The 18,839-nt window shown below is 46.5% G+C and overlaps 1 protein-coding gene across 3 annotated transcripts in view; it reads left to right on the forward strand.

Annotated features, from left to right (window-relative positions):
- Positions 1-18,839, forward strand: part of LOC147222083 (RNA-binding motif, single-stranded-interacting protein 2-like) — a 33,106-nt gene that overhangs the window by 1,011 nt on the left and 13,256 nt on the right. For 2 of the 3 annotated variants that reach the window (XM_086167907.1, XM_086167908.1), the window contains exon 2: positions 9,731-9,873. In XM_086167907.1, the coding sequence (XP_086024033.1) occupies positions 9,731-9,873 (143 nt within the window). Of the gene's footprint in view, positions 1-9,703; positions 9,874-18,839 lie in introns of all 3 variants that reach the window. The other variant, XM_086167906.1, reaches the window with a different exon arrangement.

Below are 18,839 nucleotides of genomic sequence, written 5' to 3' on the forward strand. Positions count from 1 at the left end.
TTCTATCTTTGGATAATAATAATAATAATAATAATAATAATAATAATACCACCAACACCACCACCAACAACAATTAATTGCAATTAATTTTTAGTATTATTATCATGATTCATTTTGTTATTACACTATTACAGTTGTGTGATAAAAATAATACATTTTTATTTATATTTTGAATGTATGGGTGAAACATATGGCAGTTTTGGAAAACGCATTAGACAATCTTATCTATTATTATCACTATGATGATGATTATTATTATTATAATTGTTACTTTATTAGCATATTGTTTTTTTTCTGATTGCTATTATCATTTCCCATTGTAAATTATCATTATTATATAATTATCATTTCTATTGTTATTTTATTCATTATTATACAATTATGGTTATTTCTCATTAAAATGTTGTTGTTATTATTATTATTGTTATTATAATCATTCAGTGCTTTGGTCATTTGTCTGGGCTTTTAGCGTCCACTCAGGCCAATGCTTTTGTCTGTCAAATGACAATGTGTGTGTGTGTGTGTGTGTGTGTGTGTGTGTGTGTAATTCAATTGGGGATTGAATTACTACTGCATTCTGTATACCGCCTTTGTATAATAATATAACAGACTTGTATATGTAGTATTATTATCATGATCCATTTGATCATTATTTTTCACTGTTAATCTTTTTTTGAGACTATCACTTATCATCGATTATTGTCATATTATGGTCATTATTATTTAAAACTATAATACTGCTGCACAGTAGGACTGAGAGAAACGCTATTTCAATGCATTTCATTATTACTATAACTATTATTATATTGTATCATGATGTGATTTTTATACCTACTATTATTATAATTCCCCTTTATTATTATTTTACCATATTTTGAATTATTTTGATAATTTATTATGATAATAATATTATTAATATCATTCTAATTTCCTTTTTAGTATTTTCATTATTATAATTATTATTATTAGGTGCACATCCCACGTCTGTCATCTTTCTAGGTTTTATCTTTTTATCAGTGTGTTTTTATGTGTACATGTGTGTGTGACCGAGATAGGTTCTTACCTTTGAACTTCTAAACAACGTCTTTTCAGTCCCAGCTAGGCATCACATGGGTCCCGCCTTGCCCGTTTTCACGGATACAGCCGCATTTCGAAAGTTAAAACCCCAGAATGTCCATATTTTTTTTGCAGAAATGTCCCAAAACGCGATTCTAAATGTGAAAAGATGGTAATGAAACCAGGAAAAATCACCCTCCCTTATTTCCGCGTACTCGTCTTGACCGTTCGCATATCACACGCTGACCTTTTGATTGACGCCAAAGGGGAGCCAATGGTTGTCCTCACAGCCTGCACCAGCCAGGTGCTTTGCAGGTGGATGTTCTGTCCGTAAATCAGGACACTCCATCACCATTGAATTTACTAAGGCGGTTGTTTCTCTATGACCTGAACTCTGTGGATCAACCACAGGAACAGGAAGCAACTTGGAGAATCCGTCAGGGAGAAGAACCCCTGAACAAGAGGTCAAGAGTCAAGCAAGTGAATGGAAGACCTTGTTGTCCAGAAATTGGGTTCAATCGGATGCACCGGTGCATGTGTATGTGGAATTAGCCTAGCGGTTGCTAACATCCAACCAACGACTATAAAGAGCTTAACACACAGAACATCTTGCATAAAAAAAAGCACCAAGTGGTTCTGTTCATGGAGATCCCACACTGCACCCCCTGCACCGAGCATGCAACAAGAATGGAGTCTTCTGGAATGTTCTGTGCCGTCACACACACACACACACACACACACACTTACAAGTATTTTCCTATCCAGTTGTTTGGGCGCTGCCAAATCCCTTCTTAACGTATTTCAGTGGGGGAAAAAAAATAAAAATACATTTCCCACACCGAGATAAATCCGCCCCTCCCCTCTAATCAGGGTCACATGGGTGCACGACCTATAACAAACTGAATGGCAGGATGAGGACAGCGCTTTGTGTGCGTGGGTGGTTTTTGCATGACGACGGAGGGCATTTGTTTTGTGTCGTGCGGCCTCCTCCTCTTCCTCCCTCCTTCTCCTCCCTTGACTCAGCACCTCATTTCCTCCCTCAAGTAAATAGAATTAATGCTTTCAAATCAAATTTGGTGGTTTCCCTGTAAAACTTCCTGGATGGAAAAAGACAGGAGCCGTAGTCTCTCCGGTCTCCGGAGGGGTCGCACTGGATCCTGGCTAGCTTGTTTCCCTTTCTTTTGTTTGTTTCCTTTTTTTCACTTGTTTGTCAGGCGTGGTTCTTCCACTCACCAGAGGAGGAGTGGCATGTGTGTTGATTGATGTCGGCTGAAAATGCCGTGGGTTTCTTCATATGTTGAACTCTCGCGGGCTCTTTTTTTCTTCACACAGTCTCGGGGTCGATCGCAGAGTCACATATAGACATGCAACCATTCATATGTCTGGGCAATATAGGGTCTCATGTCAACGTCCTGTGGGTTTTGGGCCCCCAGAGGGAATCCAACCAGGGACCTCCATGCTGTGAAGGGGTGGGACTAACCATGCTAAGAATACGGCTAGTACATTTCTTATTACTTGTTTTGTTTCCAATGACAGAATAGCGAAGGGGACACATCGCATATCCTGTCCTTGGACGCAAAAGTGTGTTTTTTCTTTTCTTTTTTAATTACTGTATCTGTTATTTTTCAACATCAGGCTCTGGCTGCAGACTCTGTGTGTGTGTGTGTGTGTGTGTGTGTGTGTGTGTGTGAGTGTTGTGAGTGTTGTGGGATGTTGGGACGTACAACGGGATTAATAAGTTTATCTTTTTTTTTTGCCTTTTTTTTTTTTTTTACGCTGACTCACGCGCGTATCTCGTGTCCCCGAGCTCTGCTTGGTTGGATTCTGGTGAATTGATCCGTTGGTGACACAGCGGAGTTAAGAAAGAAGAAGCCAAGAGCTGACAATTGGACAAATTATAAATAAAATCCTCGAACTTTCACCCAAAAGACTCAACACCAAGGCGCCAATGCTAAACCTGTAGGACTTTTGAAAATTTTCAAACTATTCTATATACTACTGCTATGTTACTAACAAATGCTTTTGTGCAAATTTTGCTATGATGTTATCTTGCTATCTTCTTTTCCTTTCAGCTTTTCCCTTCAGGGGTCGCCACAGCAAATCAACCTTCTCCATCTAACCCTATTCTCTGTATCCTCCTCTCTCTCATCAACTATCTTAATATATGATACTAATTGCTATGATGCTAATAATTCCTTAAGTTGTTTGTCATATTTAGTACATGACTTGTACTCAGAACTGTAGTACAGCCTGTTTGAGAGGTTGTAAAGTTGTATAAATACTGCATCCTTTTGGATTATATATTATGACATTCACATGGGTGCCTGGATTAGCCTCCAGCTCCGGGAGGGTGGACTTCCAGATGAAGTTCAGTTACAGACAAACAGGAGGTTTGTCTGTCATCGTGTGTTTCCTCACATGTCGCGGTGTGTTTCCATGTGCAGCACAGAGACGTGTCTGAAAGTGTGTGTTTTGTTTTGCTTTTTGTGTATTTGTAAATGGAGCACAGATAGGAAATGCAGTGCGGGCATGCAGCGCAGATGCAGTCCGAGGACATCTTGAAACCGGTTTGCAGGGCCGTGTCACCTTTGGCTCGTGGGCCCGCTGCCAAGCGAGCGCTCACATTCTCTTTGTCCGACACGCTGGATGTCAGCCCGCCCCTTCCTCCCCCGCCCAGCTGAGGTTCAGCAGGTAGAGGACGAGGTCCGAAGCCTGACACACCAGTCGCACCAGTGACTCGCCATGTATGTGCAGGCGGGGTGGCGGGGCGGCGCGGTGGCTGTGGCGCGGCTCCAACCTCCGCCTGCAGTCAGTTGTGATTCCGCCGTGTGGAATTTGTGTGGGATTAACACCAAAAAGGCATCGCCATCCAGGTCGAACCTCCGGTCCCCAGACGGCAAGCTGCATGCTCAGGTGCGATGCACATCGGTGAGTTGGCAGATTATCTCCGCGCCCTCCTCTGTCCGGTGTGGGTTCAGAGCAGCGGTGGTGGGTTTTCTTACAGAAACCTGAGCGAGTGTAAGTGGAGGAGGAAGGAGGAAGAGGGCGAGTCTCAACATGAGCCCGGTGTCCCTGTCACCTACTTGGAATGCAGCTCCTACTGCAGAGCGCCCAGCAGGATCACAGCGGCTAAACACCTCTGTCCTGAGAGAACCAATCAGCTCCCTTGATAAATCTTTCATTTGGACGCCCGTTTAAACCCCAAAGCGAAGTCATCTTTCGCAGAATTCACCATTAGCGTTGAGATCACTTTCAAAAAGATGGAAAGAGAGAGGGATGGAACTCTTTCAGCCGTCCATGTGGGATTTACGTGAGGGAAATGTTTGACTTTATTTGGGACTTGGAGGAAGGGCATATTTACACAGCTTTGCATTTAAAGTTGTTGTTTGAGTTACTATTTAGTGATAAATATTTAGTGATGAAACTAAAAACATTGGGGGGGTTTTCGAATAAAATGTCAAATGAAGGGACGTAATCGTCAGGTGCTGGGGACAGGGCTTGGAGCAACCTTGGCTGCCATTGGGTGAGAAGTGGAGCTCACTTGGATGAGTGAGCTGTCAATCACACACACACTGGCCCACCTAGAACCCAACCGATCAGAGACTTGTAATTAAGTATTTACGTTTAGAACGATGGCATTTACATCCCCCCATTTCTGTGGTTAACGATTGATTATGAGGAATGAATGAGTGAATGTTTGTTTTCACTGACAAACAGGAAGTGGCGGCAAAGCGATCCGATATTTGCTGCACAGCTCCTGAGCACCACGGTTTCTCAACCAGGCCCCGCCGACTCCTTTAGGCACGGTCGTAAATCTGTGCGTCGGGGATGTGGGCCAGTCCGATGGTCAGATGGTCACGGCTCTTTCCTGCCGGAGAAAGCAGACCAATGAGACGCAGGGAGGCAGGCAGACCCCCCGGCGGCCAGGAAATCCGTGGAATTCTGCAGGTCGAGCTGGGGTCATTTGTGGAAGCCCCACAGTGAGGGACGGTGCTAAAAGCAGAGGTTGAGTGTATCGACGCTGGCAGCCATCGCTGTAGTCCTGCAGAAATATCCCTCGGTGCCACCAGAGCCAAATAAAGGGTGGATGTCTTATTGTTCCTGGAGAGTATAGTGAGGTGTCCGCGGGAAGTGTCGTCCGCCTCCAGAGCTCTGACGCAGGACCAGGAAGACAGAGGAAACAGTTTAATCCCAGGAAGGTTTTTTTTGGGGGGGTCTTATCGTCACTCAGATCCCAAAAATACCTCCCGGATATATCGGGCCTTTGGATCGAGAAGCGTCACTTGGACGTCTGAAACAGAGGAGGAAGCTCATGTGACTGCACGAGTGTCTCTGATCCACTGCAGCCACCGCCACTTTGAAGTAAACACTCGGCGCCACATGGTTTTAATCCATCCGGGCTATTTAAAGGACAAACAATTAGGAGAGCTGCGTAAGAAATGAAAGTATGAACGCATCTCCTAGCGGCTTGTTTGCACCTCCTCTGAAGGAGGAGAACCTCTTCCGGCCGGGAAGTCCTTAGCACAGTTTTTATCACAGTGTTTTCTCACACTTGGTTCTTTGACCCGGTTCTTCACATGATCGGGGCGGGTTGCATGGGGCTCAGCTCACCAGACAGGAATCTGGTCGTTGCTGTAATACCGGAAATGTCCGAGCTCTTTGGCGCCACTGTGTGTCGACCCGCTGCTGAGGCGTAGCACTCAGCCGCCACTCCAGGCCAAAGATGCCGCCGTTTTCCCTGCAGGTTAGTTCTGCGGAGCAAAGGAATCCATTTGCATTTGGAGCCCGATACCCCCTTGTTTTGGTTTGTTCCAGAATATGCCCCCCCCCCACTCGCCCCCGAATGGACAGTACTGTTTGATTCGCTGTTTGATTCCTCGGAGGAGGGCGGGGGTGCTCTGAAATAAGGACTTGTTGACTAATTAGATAAGTAATCAGTCGTGTAATGGATTAGTCATTGGCCAGAAGTTGCAGCTCTCAAGTTATTGATTAGTAACACACTCATGCTATTGTAAGCTATTAATTAGTAACACACACAGTCAGTTAGCGCTGGACAACATGTCGCTTTGTGCTGCTGTCGAATGGCCGTCTCTCTGCCGAGGACACGCTTGAGGGACAGTTTCATGAACAAGGATCGCAGACGCTTTGAACCCACAGCCACTGATGTGGACATACAAATGGTAACTTAGGGAAGTTCTCTTTTGCTTGTTTGTCCCAATCGCTTAAATCACCGGCATTCAAAGGCTGTAGTCTGATCCCACTTGTGACATTTAAAATTGTTATCACCTGACTGATACTCAAAAACTGTCCTGTTCTTGGCGTGCACCAATACATTGAGATGGTGCCATTTTGGAAGACATTTTGACCAAAGCGTTCAACTGGACACATTAGAAAGGTGGAATAACTTATTAGCTTCCGGTTGCCAATGAGGGTCACCGGACTAGTTTGGTGGAGGTGTAAACGTGACCACTGGTGTGATTCGGGGATGAGAAGGTTGTGTGTCTGTGATACAAAACTATTTGTAGAATGCGTTTTTTTGGGGAAGCAACGCTATTACCTCTTATGTTGGTGAGCCTGCGGTTTCAGGGATGCTGGGGAGACTATACTCCTGGACAGAACTCCACTGTGTAAAGATGGGTAATGGACTGGTCCCTTCTCGAAGCTGCCCCTAAACCCCCCACAATTTTCCTCCAACCTGCACCGAACAGCCCCCAAACTTGCATGGGTGACTGAAGAAGGCCAACCCAACTTCCTGGACAGAAGAGCAAAGAACTCCCCCGTGTAAAGATGGGAAATGGACTGATCCCTTCACGAACCTGCCTATAAACCTCCCACCACTTGCCCGCAACCTACACATGCCTGGGCCCAGCCTGCACCAAACAGCCCCAAACCTGCACCTACCTACCCCAAAACAGCCCCCAACCTGCAACAAACAGCCTCAAACTTTCTTGGGCGACCGAAGAAGGCCAACCCAACTTCCTGGACAGAAGAGCAAAGAGCTCCCCAATGTAAAGTTGGGTAATGGACCGGTCCCTTCTGGAAGCTGCTTCTAAACCGCCCACGACTTGCCCCCAACCGGCACATACCTGTCCTCAGCCTGCACCAAACAGCCCACAACCTGGACCTATCTGCCCCCAACCTGTACCAAAAAGCCCACAACCTGTACCTAGCAACCCCCTACTTGCATGGGCGAACAGAAGAAGGCCAGCCCAATTTTCTGGGTGAAAGAGCTAAGAACTCCCTAGTGTAAAGATGGGCAATGGACAGGTCCCTTCTCGAGGGTTGCGCCTCAGTCAGTATTGTGATGTTCCCTGGGTTCCGTTGTCCATGCATGGAATGAGGTGGACCAGTTAGGATGAACCAATAGCCCTCTGTTTTACTTTGACCAAGTGGTACGTCTATTGGGTGTGTTGTGAAGGGACTGGATCATCTCAGTACACCCGTATATCCTTTTTTTTTGCTGCGAGGAAGATGGGCGTTGAACCAGGAAGGGTCGGGTGGGGTGTAATTAGTGCGACAGGCTTCTGCTTAACACCGCCCGCCTAATCAGCGGCCTGGTCATCTCCCCCTAAAAACAAAGCCTTTGTCCCGCTGTCACCCCATCCAGTCCAACTCCAATGACAGTGGCGGCAGGGCACCCCCATGGTGAGCGCAGCGCCTGTTTGGGGGGGCGGGGGGGATAGTCTTGTTTGTTCTGAGAGGCGATGCTGGATGAGAACAGGCATCCTGTCAGGCTGACGTGACGGAGGTGTTCAGGTACGGGGGGCCCAGGTGTTTCTCTTTATGGCTGAGGCCTCATCGTGGAAACAAGCCAAGGGCTCTATTCCTGGAAGGATAGCCTTCTGTCATTTGTTCCTGCTGGTGAGACGAAGTTCACTGGCAGCCCATATGCAGGCATTCATTTTGTGTATCTGAGGAGCTGCTTGGTGTTTCAAGGCAGCAGGAACACACGGGGTCACCACAGATGGCCGCAACATGAGAATGTGTCTGTGTGTGTGTGAAGTCACCGGTGTGCCGCTACCGCATGCCGCCTCCAACCTCTCCTAGTTAGCGCTTTGCTTTAACGCCGTTAGGATCGTCCTACGGTCCCACCGCATTGAGCGTGGAGCGTTCGCCCGGAAGGAGTCCTTTGGAAAACACTGTTTCTGTCAGATGTCTTGCTGTAAAGAGTGCTCGGGTGTATCTCATGGCGTGGCTCTGCTTGGGAACCTTCGCGCCGGCCCCCGCGCTGCCTCTCTCTCCTGATATTTACTGTGGTGAGAAATGAGTTACCCAACATGGAGACGGCGTAGGAGGCCCCTCTCCCTACATGGAGGCCCCACATTCCCCCTCACAAAGCAGGATTGGTGAGTGTTGACACGAGGCCTGTCAGCTCCCCCTCCCAAGGCAGCAGCAGAGCTCTGGTCTCTCCTGCAAAGCCTTCTCCCCTTGTTTTGTCCAGACTTCTGTGGTTCCATTTCCATCCGAGGATCGGAAATCAAAGAGACACAACACTTGAAAATCTGGATGTGTGATGACCACATGTTTATCATTGCACACATTTCACAATTTATTTATTCCTTCATTATTATCTTGTTTATCTTGCACTTTGGGGGCCGTCCATGCTGTCCATTGGGTGAGAGGCGGGGTTCACCCACCCTGGAGGCAACCAAACATGGGGAGAACAGTGAGACTCCACACAGAAAGATGGGAATCCAGCCTTGGACCTTTTTGCTGTGAGGTTGAGAGGCCAACCGCTGCCCTGCTGTGCCGCCCCATTTATTGATTTATTGATTGTCTATTCTGGATCCGGAGCAGTGTGTGTATCCCTGGCCCCTCGTAGCTGTTACACACTTCCAGATGTGTGCCAAAGTGAAAACCTCGGATCCACTTTGCAGTTTTTAAGCGTTTTCCACTAGATCACATTCACGCACGCTCACTCATACACCAATGGCTGCCATACAATGTGCTAACCAGCCACATGGGAGTTCAGTGTATCGCCCAAGGACACTACGACAGTCAGACAGGAGGAGCCAGGGATCGAACCACCAACCTTCCGATTGGAAGTTCTCGGCAGGTTCTCCGTCTTCCTCCCATAGTCCAGAAGCAGTAACAGATTCACTGAGGACTGAAATTTTGTGGGAATGATAGAGTGAATGTATGTCTATATAAGTCACCCTGTGACTGCAGGCGACCGTTACAGGTTAAACCCCGTCTCTTGGCCAATGCCAACTGGGATTTGCTCCAATCCACTGCAATTCTGAGCATAGTATGTGCAGAGCAGACAATGAATAAATTAATGTGTATAGCCTAACGCCCTGAATATTATCTAGTTTTCTGTCACACAAGTTGGCTGGCTCTGGGCAGCCAAAGCATCTGCTGGTTGCCCTTGATTACGCCCTTTGCTTTCCTGGTGCTGCTCACCAACATCAAACTCGGTTTTCCCCCGGCAGTCACATTCAGGGCCACGACTCGACGGCAGAGCTGAGCATCCAAGACTCCATACAGCTCCCACCTCTAACTTTTTGTAATGAAAGTCTTCTACATGAATTTGGTGCCACTCCAGACACTCATTCACATGCACAAAGGTGCCTTCGGTCAGGCACAGAATGCTATATCCAGTAAGCTGAGACCATTTCTCCTGATTCTGGTGTTTGTCTCCTAACAGCAGGCCTATGTGTCCTCCGGCCACCAGATGGCGCCCCCCAGTCCGAACACCAACAGCAGCAGCAACAGCAGCAGCGGTGGCGGCGGGGAGCAGCTGAGTAAGACTAACCTGTACATCCGCGGCCTTCACCCGGGGACCACGGACCAGGACCTGGTGAAGCTCTGCCAACCGTGAGTTCAATGTCAGATTTTTACATCTCTGAGAATCCCCATGCCAACGAGGATTCGTCGGTCGCCCCCGCTGGTGCGCAAGCTGCCATGTATGCGTGGAAAAACAAAATGGGCGAGAGGGAAGAAGGATTCCCCCTTCCCGTGATCATCCGTCAGCTGCCGGTTTGCGTGGCGCTTCGCCGTCAGTATCGCAATCACTTTAAACGCCTGTGGAAGCACCACAACGATGCCACTACAATCTTACCAGCGACATCAGAATCAAAGGTACGTCTGATATATTTTTTTCAAGCTTTCCAGCTCTAAGGTTCTTAGCTTTGCAGCAAAGAGCTAGCTAGCATTAGCGTACACTTTCTTGGCAACCACCACTTAAGCTCTCATCTAAGTGTATCCAGCTTATTGTTACTTCGTAAGATAGCTGTGAAGAAAAGCCACACAGTGATATTGTTTAGTTTTATCACTGTCTTGATGGTAGTGTCTCAACAGAGGAGCTTGGGTTTGCAACATTTAAGTGGAAATAATGGAATTTCAGCCTCGTATGTTAGCTAGCAAACTGTTAACATGCTTAACAATTGTCTGCAATTTCAGATGGAAAAACACAGAGTACCCAGACCTGGAACTGGACCTAGACCTGGACCTGGACCTGGACACAGACACGGACCTGGACTGGAAGCTGGACCCCGGGGGATATCAAGAACTGCTGCAGCTTGGTTTCAGTTGTCTTGGATATGCTTGACATCTCATTGTATGCTGTCAGTTGCAAATAAAACATTTCAAATGTGTGTGTTGGTGCTGGTCATTCACCATTGGGGGGGGGGATAGGATTCCAACAAAACAATTCTATTAATAGTGTCAGTCCGTTGCAAAATAATCCCTGGACAGAGGACAGCTCGTGCAGGCTGAAGTGATCTGTCCTCTCCGGTGTCTCTGGGGGCGACCGTGCTCAAAGTGTTAGAAATGTATATTTTAAAGAAAAAAACAGTGGTGCCCTCTTCCCTGAAATTATCACTTAAATAGACTTTTATTGTCAGCATTTTTTATGAGGAACTCATTTTCTCCATGTGAGACTTCCCTTCACTCCCTCCTGTGCTTCTGTATTCACGGGACCACAGGAGTGGCACTGGCTGAATAATCAGCTTCTGCGTGAGAAACAAGGATGTAGGGAAGGGAATGTGGGATGAAGGAGCTTCTATGAAACCCCTGTCCAGCCCCAGGGGGATTGGCAGATTATTGACAGTTCGGCACACCTGGCTCCAACGGGGTCATCGGTGTGGAGCTTCTTCGTTGCAGACAATCCTCCATCACGGCGCACGTTATATATCTGTATACGTACTCCTCCCCTGCAGGCCATTAGCGAGGATATATGATGGGCCTGTCTAACTTAACAAGAACCTCAGAAGGTCCACTTCCTAAGCTAAGCTAAGGTAGGCTAGCCCCAGCATGGACGGACTGTGATGCTTCACCTCAGCCCGGAGGAGTTTCCGTCTCCAGATAAGAAACCCTATAATATGATTTGGGTTGTTTTTTCTTATTCCTTATTTAACCATGTGGTGTTTTTCTCATCTGCTTTATTTCCTCTCTACCGGCTGTCTTATACAGTTGGGAGAACAAGTATTTGATACACTGCTGATTTTTCAGTTTTTCCCACTTGCAAAGCATGTAGAGGTCTGTAATGTTTATCATAGGTACTCTTCAACTGTGAGTGACGGAATCTAAAAACAAAAATCCAGAAAAACACATTGTATGATTTTATTGCATGACATATGTATTTGATGCATCAGAAAAACAGAACTTAATATTTGGTACAGAAACCTTTGTTTGCAATTACTGAGATCAAACGTTTCCTGTAGTTCTTGACTTACAGCTCCCTCCAAAGATTTTCTACTGGGTTCAGGTCTGGAGGTCTGTAGTTCTTATTAAAGGTACTCTTACACTGTGAGTGACGGAATCTAAAACAAAAATCTGGAAAAACACGTATGATTTTTAAGTAATGCATTTGCATTTTATTGCATGACATAAGTATTTGATCACCTACCAACCAGTAAGAATTGCAGCTCTCACAAACCTATTTGCTCTTCTTTAAGAAGCCCTCTTGTTCTCCACTTAAGACCTGTATTAACTGGGCCAGTTTAAACTCCTTACCTATATAACGGACACCTGTCCACACACTCAAACAAACAAACTCCAACCTCTCCACAAGAGGTTGGAGTTTGTTAGCCAGCTCTCTGGCTAAGACCAGAGAGCTCGGTAAGGACATCAGACCTGCATAATGCTGGAATGGGCTATAGGACAAGGAGGTCATGTGTTCTAATGAGACAAAAATAGGGCTTTTTGGTCTAAAATCCACTCGCCATGTTTGGAGGAAGAACCCCACGAACACCATCCAAACTGTAGACAGGGGATGAAAACATCATTCTTTGGGGATGCTTTTCTGCAAAGCGGACAGGACGACTGCAGCGTATTGAGGGGAAGATGGACGGGGCCATGTATTGCAAGATTTTGGCTAACAACATTGTTCCTTCTAAGCTGTGCAACTGTGCAATTGCGCACTGCTCGCAAACTCTCAGCGCACAAGAAAACCTATTCAGCGGAGTGAGCCCACTGCAAATGAATAGATATACGACATTTTTCTGTACCATTTTGCTGTGTATCTCAGTGAGTGACAAGTGTCCAGCCAATCATATGATACGATGCAATTACGCTACTCAGCCAGTCACGGCATTGACAGTACTTGTGCACGTGCTCTGCCCATACACGCTATATAACAGTAATAACAGGGTTGCAGAGTTAAATGACGCTAATGCTAACATGCTAAGCCCTTATCATGGCGAAACGAACAGTGACTGTAGTAAGCCCTTTCACCAGTAAGAAAGAAGCAGTGGTGAAACTGGGTGAGATTTTTTTCTTTTTCGAGTGAGAAAAGTCTGCTCCGCAAAACATGCAGCGAAGCTAAAGTAGTAGCGAGTTTTCTGATGGAAAGAATTGACTAAATGGAATCTATGATCCTAGGTGTGATGCTGATGTGTGGCCACAGCGTGCACATCTGATGTTGCTCACAGTGGTCCTCAGTGTGCTCAGCGAGGTTGTCTGTACGCCAAGACATATGAAAAATTAGAGGGAACATTGGCCAACAACCTCCTTCCCTCAGTAAGAGCCATTAAGATGGGTCGTGGCTTAGTCTTCCAGCATGACAACGACCCAAAACACACAGCCAGGGCAACTAAGGTGTGGCGCTATAAAATGCATCTCAAGGTCCTGGAGTGGCCTAGCCAGTCTCCAGACCTCAACCCAGTAGAAAATCTTGGGAAGGAGCTGTAAGTCCATGTTGCCCTGCAACTGCCTCGAAAACCTGAAGGATCTGCAATGACATGTAATAAAAACCTAATTAATTACTTAAAAATCATACAATGCATTTCTATGGATTTCTGTTTTAGATTCAATCACTCACCAATGATAAAAATTACAGAGTTATACATGCTTTGCAAGTGGGAAAAGCTGAAAAATCAGCAGCATATCAAATACTTGATCTTCCTAATGTGGCTGAGGGTTGAATGTCTGTCTGCCCAGAAATTCTAACCAACATTCTCTGTGGGGGCTCTTTACGATCTGTTCACCTGCCCAGGTGATCTTTCCCCCTGTCAGGAATGGACGTGTGTTTCCGCTGTCCCAACATTTTCCTTCAGTGGTAAGTCTGGAGCCGGAGCTCATGGTAACATCTGTGTTTGTGTGCAGCAGGGCTCGTCTGCGAAACTCATGGAATTTAATGGCGCGAGGAAGGTAGAAAGCGCTTGAAGTCGGAACGGGGGGTTGTAAGAACAGCGGGTCAACTCAGACCAGACCGCGCTTCCGTTAAATCCACGCAGCTGCCGAAGAAAGCGCTCTGCGCTGCGACAGATAGGGAGGGAAACGCGTGGGAGGAGGAGACTTAAAGAGAAAGTCAGGGTGAAGGAGAGAGGAGGCCGGTGAGGGGGAGCATGTCGCCTCCTCGTGTCCTGGTCTGACCTTCCAGCTTCCGAGGCAGGGTTGACTCAGAGGCAGGAAACACAGGCCTGACTGTATGGACGGCGCAGGAGCAAGCTCCTCTGTGTGTGTGTGTGTGTGTGTGTGTGTGTGTGTGTGCGTCGGCAGCCTGTCCTGTTGTACCTGGACTGCCTTATTCTCGGACTTAGCGGCATTGCTACCTCCACGGCCCCCCGGCTAAGAGCCTGGCCTATAGTACATTGCAAGCACGCTCACACACACACATAGACACACACACACACACACATGGGTGTCCACACGATTGACAGTAATGAAGTAAACACCTTGGCGTTTTTGGTGTTATTCAAAATAAGCGCGCGGCACACCAAGCCTAGGCAAAGATGCATCCTTCCAGGTTTTTGTTTTTTAATCCTGGAACACGTCCGGCATTCCTCTGCTCACAGGGAACGTGCACAGGTGTGTGCGCAATAACTCACTCTCTGAGAAATGGGGAAATGTGCGGGCCAGGAGAACCGGGGCCCCGAGAGCAGGGGGCTGACAGAGCAGCCATTGTGGGGAGCTGCAGAGGTGGGGGAGTGGGAGGAGCATGTTTGAGGTTAAACCTGAACAAGCCTTAGTGGAACCGCAGCAAGGCCTGCTGGGAAAGAATCTCCTGCAGCTTTAATACGGTTCATAACTGTGTTTAAAGGCCCCGGGGCCTCCGCCAGGGGGAGGTTAACAGAGGGTCGGACAATTACTGTTTTCAAACCTTTGAACCTATTTTTCTCCCCCCCCCTTCCCCACCTCTGCTAGGAGATCAATAGCGGCACTTGTTTTTCAGTAGAGTGGACAGCAGTTGGAAACAGGAAGTACGGCACGGCAGAGGAGCTGCATCTGCTCCTCCATCCCAAACTCACCCTTTAAGGGAGGGGTCGGGAACCTTTTTTGCTGAGAGAGCCTTGAAAACCACATATTTTAGATATATATCTGTGAGAGCCACATAATATTTTTAACAATGAATACAACTGAGAATTTTCAAGTAAATCCAACAATATTTGAGTTCAGTAATCTCTTTATTTATTCTTTTTAATTACGCTGTTATACAGGAGTTGATGTATAATAAATAAAATACTCACCATTATTGCGACTTCTGGTGCTGCATGATGTTGCTGATGGCTTGGCAGTCGGGTTGGGATGTGTTGAGGTGAAGATTCATTCATCAGTGAATGGCTTTCCATTCCTCACGATTGTTAAAGAACCAGCAAAGCTAGGTGAATTCCAGTCACCTTGCAGCAAGCAGCACTCTGCATGGTAGCTCTTGGCATACTTTCTACCTGCTGTCCCCTACCGGATATTTCCAAGCAAATGTGGCATGGCGTGTCTCGAAGTATCGCTTTATATTTGACTGTTTCATTGATGAAATTTTATCAGCGCATAATAGATATGCGTCAGAACCTGCTCTCTCTACAAACGCAAATTCCTCTGTTCATTCCTGTTTGAAAGGTGCGGTACTTGTAATCTTTTTTAGTTTTGTCATTCCCATGGTCAGAAGGGTTTGCTCTGCTTAATCTAGCTAGCTGGCTATTTTATTGGATGGAAGGGAGTTTACTTCTCGACCTCACAACAACTTGTGTAGAACGCCACATTATTCAATAACCCTCTCGTACCCTAAATTACAGCTGGGATTGGCTCCAACCATCCGCAACCCTGGACAGGTGCAATATAAAATAAATGCATTATTTATGACTTATCATGTTAAGAAATGTCAGCTAAGAGTAAGCCAGATGCAGTCATCAAAAGAGCCACATCTGGCTTGAGAGCCATAGGTTCCCAAACCCTGCTTTAAGAGATCCCCAGTTGCCAAGACTTTATGGACTTTATTTGTTCAATGTTTGTACCATAAAGCGCTAATAAAATTTCTCGATAATAAAATTGCAAAAAAAAAAAAATCTTCACCCATAGGCCGCCATTATGTCACAACGCTCTCTGGGTAGTGATGTCACGAGGCTGGTCAATTTTACTGTGTGGTGCAAAATCACATAATTTGGCAACCCTTCTTATTTGAACCATAGAGAGACATGAGCATGGAGGATAATACTGAAGGCAAGAGTCAAAATGTGCTTCAAAATCAGGATTTCTGCAGGGTCTTGACAATAAATGACAATAAATAGATTTATTTGCAATTTATTTGGATTAGGCTATATAAACATTTAATAATCTAAGTTTGCTCCAGCAAGTCAGAGCAAAAAGGAGACAAAAATATATATCAAGTATTTTTCAATCAAATTAGAATAAATAAATAATGCTAAAAAATTGCATGGATAATCGTACACAATATGTACATCTCTGCTACTGCTAAATGATTGACAGAGATATAAATAAAGGTATCTGCGGTTGGACATGGGCATTAAATTTGTTTAAAGCGGCATTAAAAAGGGCACTAAAAAGCATTAAATTAGATTCACTGATACCTGCAGAAATCCTGAGAATGAAGATGAAAAAAGACGCAAAGAGGCAAGAGTGCAAAAAGTCGCTGGTGTGCGTCTGGTGTGTTGTCTGTCGTAAGGAACTCCACTTTTTGTCACTGGCTGTTCACTGTAGACTTACAGACTGCTTTGCTGACTGACCGGGTGACTCATCAGCTTCTTTCACGATTGTGCCGTCCATCGCCCGGTCGGCATCAGATATTCCTGACGTCCTCGCATCATCTCCACATGCCAGCATGTACTGCGCTAGTAAAACAATGGTGCCCCACCACCACCACCACGCCCTGGGTTAAAGTGTGTGTTATAGATTTGGAAATTACTTTTCATGCCTTTAAGTCCTTCCAGGTGGGATTCCCTTTAACTTAAAGACTTTTCAGGCTCATTTCCTGATTCTCTGCGGTTTTAAAGATAGACGTTTGGTACTCAGGTGTCTTATCTGGGATAACGTAGATTGGCCGTGTTTACGCCACAACATTACCGAGGGGAACGCAAAGTTTCAGTTGTGCTGGGCTGTCCGTCGGCCCCAGAAACACCCTGGTCTCCATGGAGACGTGACACTGAGAAAACATGCTTCCAAAGGTTGCAGTCGAATGCCGTGTGCAGGTTGGCTGATCATAACAACCATGGCGGGCGCCGGAGGACTTTGGAGTACTTCGGAATATCATGAATTCCAGACTACTGAGCGCACCTGAATATAAGTTGCTCCGGCTAAAAATAACTAAATAAATATATGTGTACATATATAGACTGCGCTTGTCTATGAGCCGCAGGTGTCCATGTTGTAACATGAGATATTTACATGGAAAGACACAGGAACATTTTTTTTTTACTTTTGATTAAATGTATACTGGTAACATCCACAACTACGTGCTGGCAATGCTTTTTGTTAACATGGCTGATGAAAAAGATTAATAATAAATAACACAAGGAAAAGTCTAGCCATCCACCCATTTTCTATCCTCGCTTTGTCCTACTCCAGCTGACTCCCGCACCAAAGCCACTTAAGTCATCTTCTTCAGTGTCGGAATTGAATGGCCTCAGAATTTCACGGTAATTTCATTGCTTCGATGTGACGAGGCTCAATTTTTTCACGGCATGAAGCTCTCAATTCCAAAAAAAAATCATAAATTAGCCACATATTTTTTTTGAGCCACAGTGTTCAAAGCGTTTGAAAAAAAGTAGTGGCTTATAGTCCAGAAATTACGGTACTTCGGGCTACTTGGACCGCTTTGACTCACAGTCTGCTTCTTTACTACTCCTCGTTCTGCACAAAAACTCCAGTGTTGGATGTTGTTGATATTTTACACTCGGTTACGGACAGGAAGTGCCTCTACGCACGCGGATGTTTTAGTTCATGATAGCGCAACTTACAGGCCAGAATCATGCACTGCAATGTTTCTCCTGCTGTCTACCGTGGACAGGAAACAAATAGCATTTTCAAGATATAAGGGAGCTGTTTGAAAATGGCGATCGAACAGGAAGAGGATTGTTGTCGTGGAAACAGGGCCTAAATGGGTCTGAAGCTGGCTGCGGGGGCAGAAGCTGCCCCGAGCATCTCGGAAGAAATCCAGTTGTGGACAGAGGTGGCGAGGAGCACTGCCGATGTTCCAAGAGAAACCTTAGTGGGGGTTATTATGAGTTGTAGGGGATGAGGGAGCCCCCTTTGAGCTGGCGTGTCAGAAGCAGTGCTGATATCTGCGCTGTCAGATCAGTGTTTATCACACGAACGTCAAATCCCTGGACCTCAGATCAGAGTCCCCATTGGCTCGCGGAGGTCCAGAAGACATGTTTCCGTATCTCGTCTCATGCAGGAGGAGGATTATCTTTCCTCAAAAGGGGTTTTTTGACCTGATTTCCCTTGAAAAAAATACGAATGCTAATATCCAACCGACCGTGAATGTGTCTGCAACTGTCGGGAGGGAAGGACGCCACAACGGCGTGAGCGGCGTTTGGAGGGGGGGGGGTGCAACACTGTCTGGTGTGAGGAACCAGGGTGAAAGCAGGCGGGACGATAGGACCCAGCAGCGCTGCAGAGAGAGGGTGGAAAAACAGAGCGAGGGATGTGGTGGGAAGGAAGGCCGAGCTGGAGGGGCAGAGCATCGGGTTACATTCCACTCAGACGCCATGTCGCCCAAACACAGGAAGGCCGGCCTCCCTCTCCGGCTGCCTGCACCAGACAAGGGCACTGACGCTATAACCACCAACGCCTCGCGTCACAGCACCGGGGAAATGATTAATCTCCCTCTTTGCCCTTCCAGTCCCCCGTCTTCCTCCCTTCCTCCCTACGGGCGCTGGGCCCGAGTCAGACGACTCGTCTCCCTGCCGCCATTACCTGGAGGCTCTGCTTCACTGCAGTCGTGGCCGCCGCCGCCAACTGGCATGGCGGAACTCTAAATACCTGCAGGACTGGGGCGTGGGTTAATGTGTGAGTGTGTGTGTGTATGTTTTTGATAAACACAGATCTGGAACAAATTGTCTATGGCCCCGGGTGCTCAGTCCTGTCTGTTGAAAACAATACCGGAG

Source organism: Fistularia commersonii, chromosome 21 (assembly GCF_037954325.1).
Source record: "Fistularia commersonii isolate RoL2024-O1a breed Wild chromosome 21, RoL_Fcom_v1.0, whole genome shotgun sequence".
Taxonomy (NCBI): domain Eukaryota; kingdom Metazoa; phylum Chordata; class Actinopteri; order Syngnathiformes; family Fistulariidae; genus Fistularia; species Fistularia commersonii.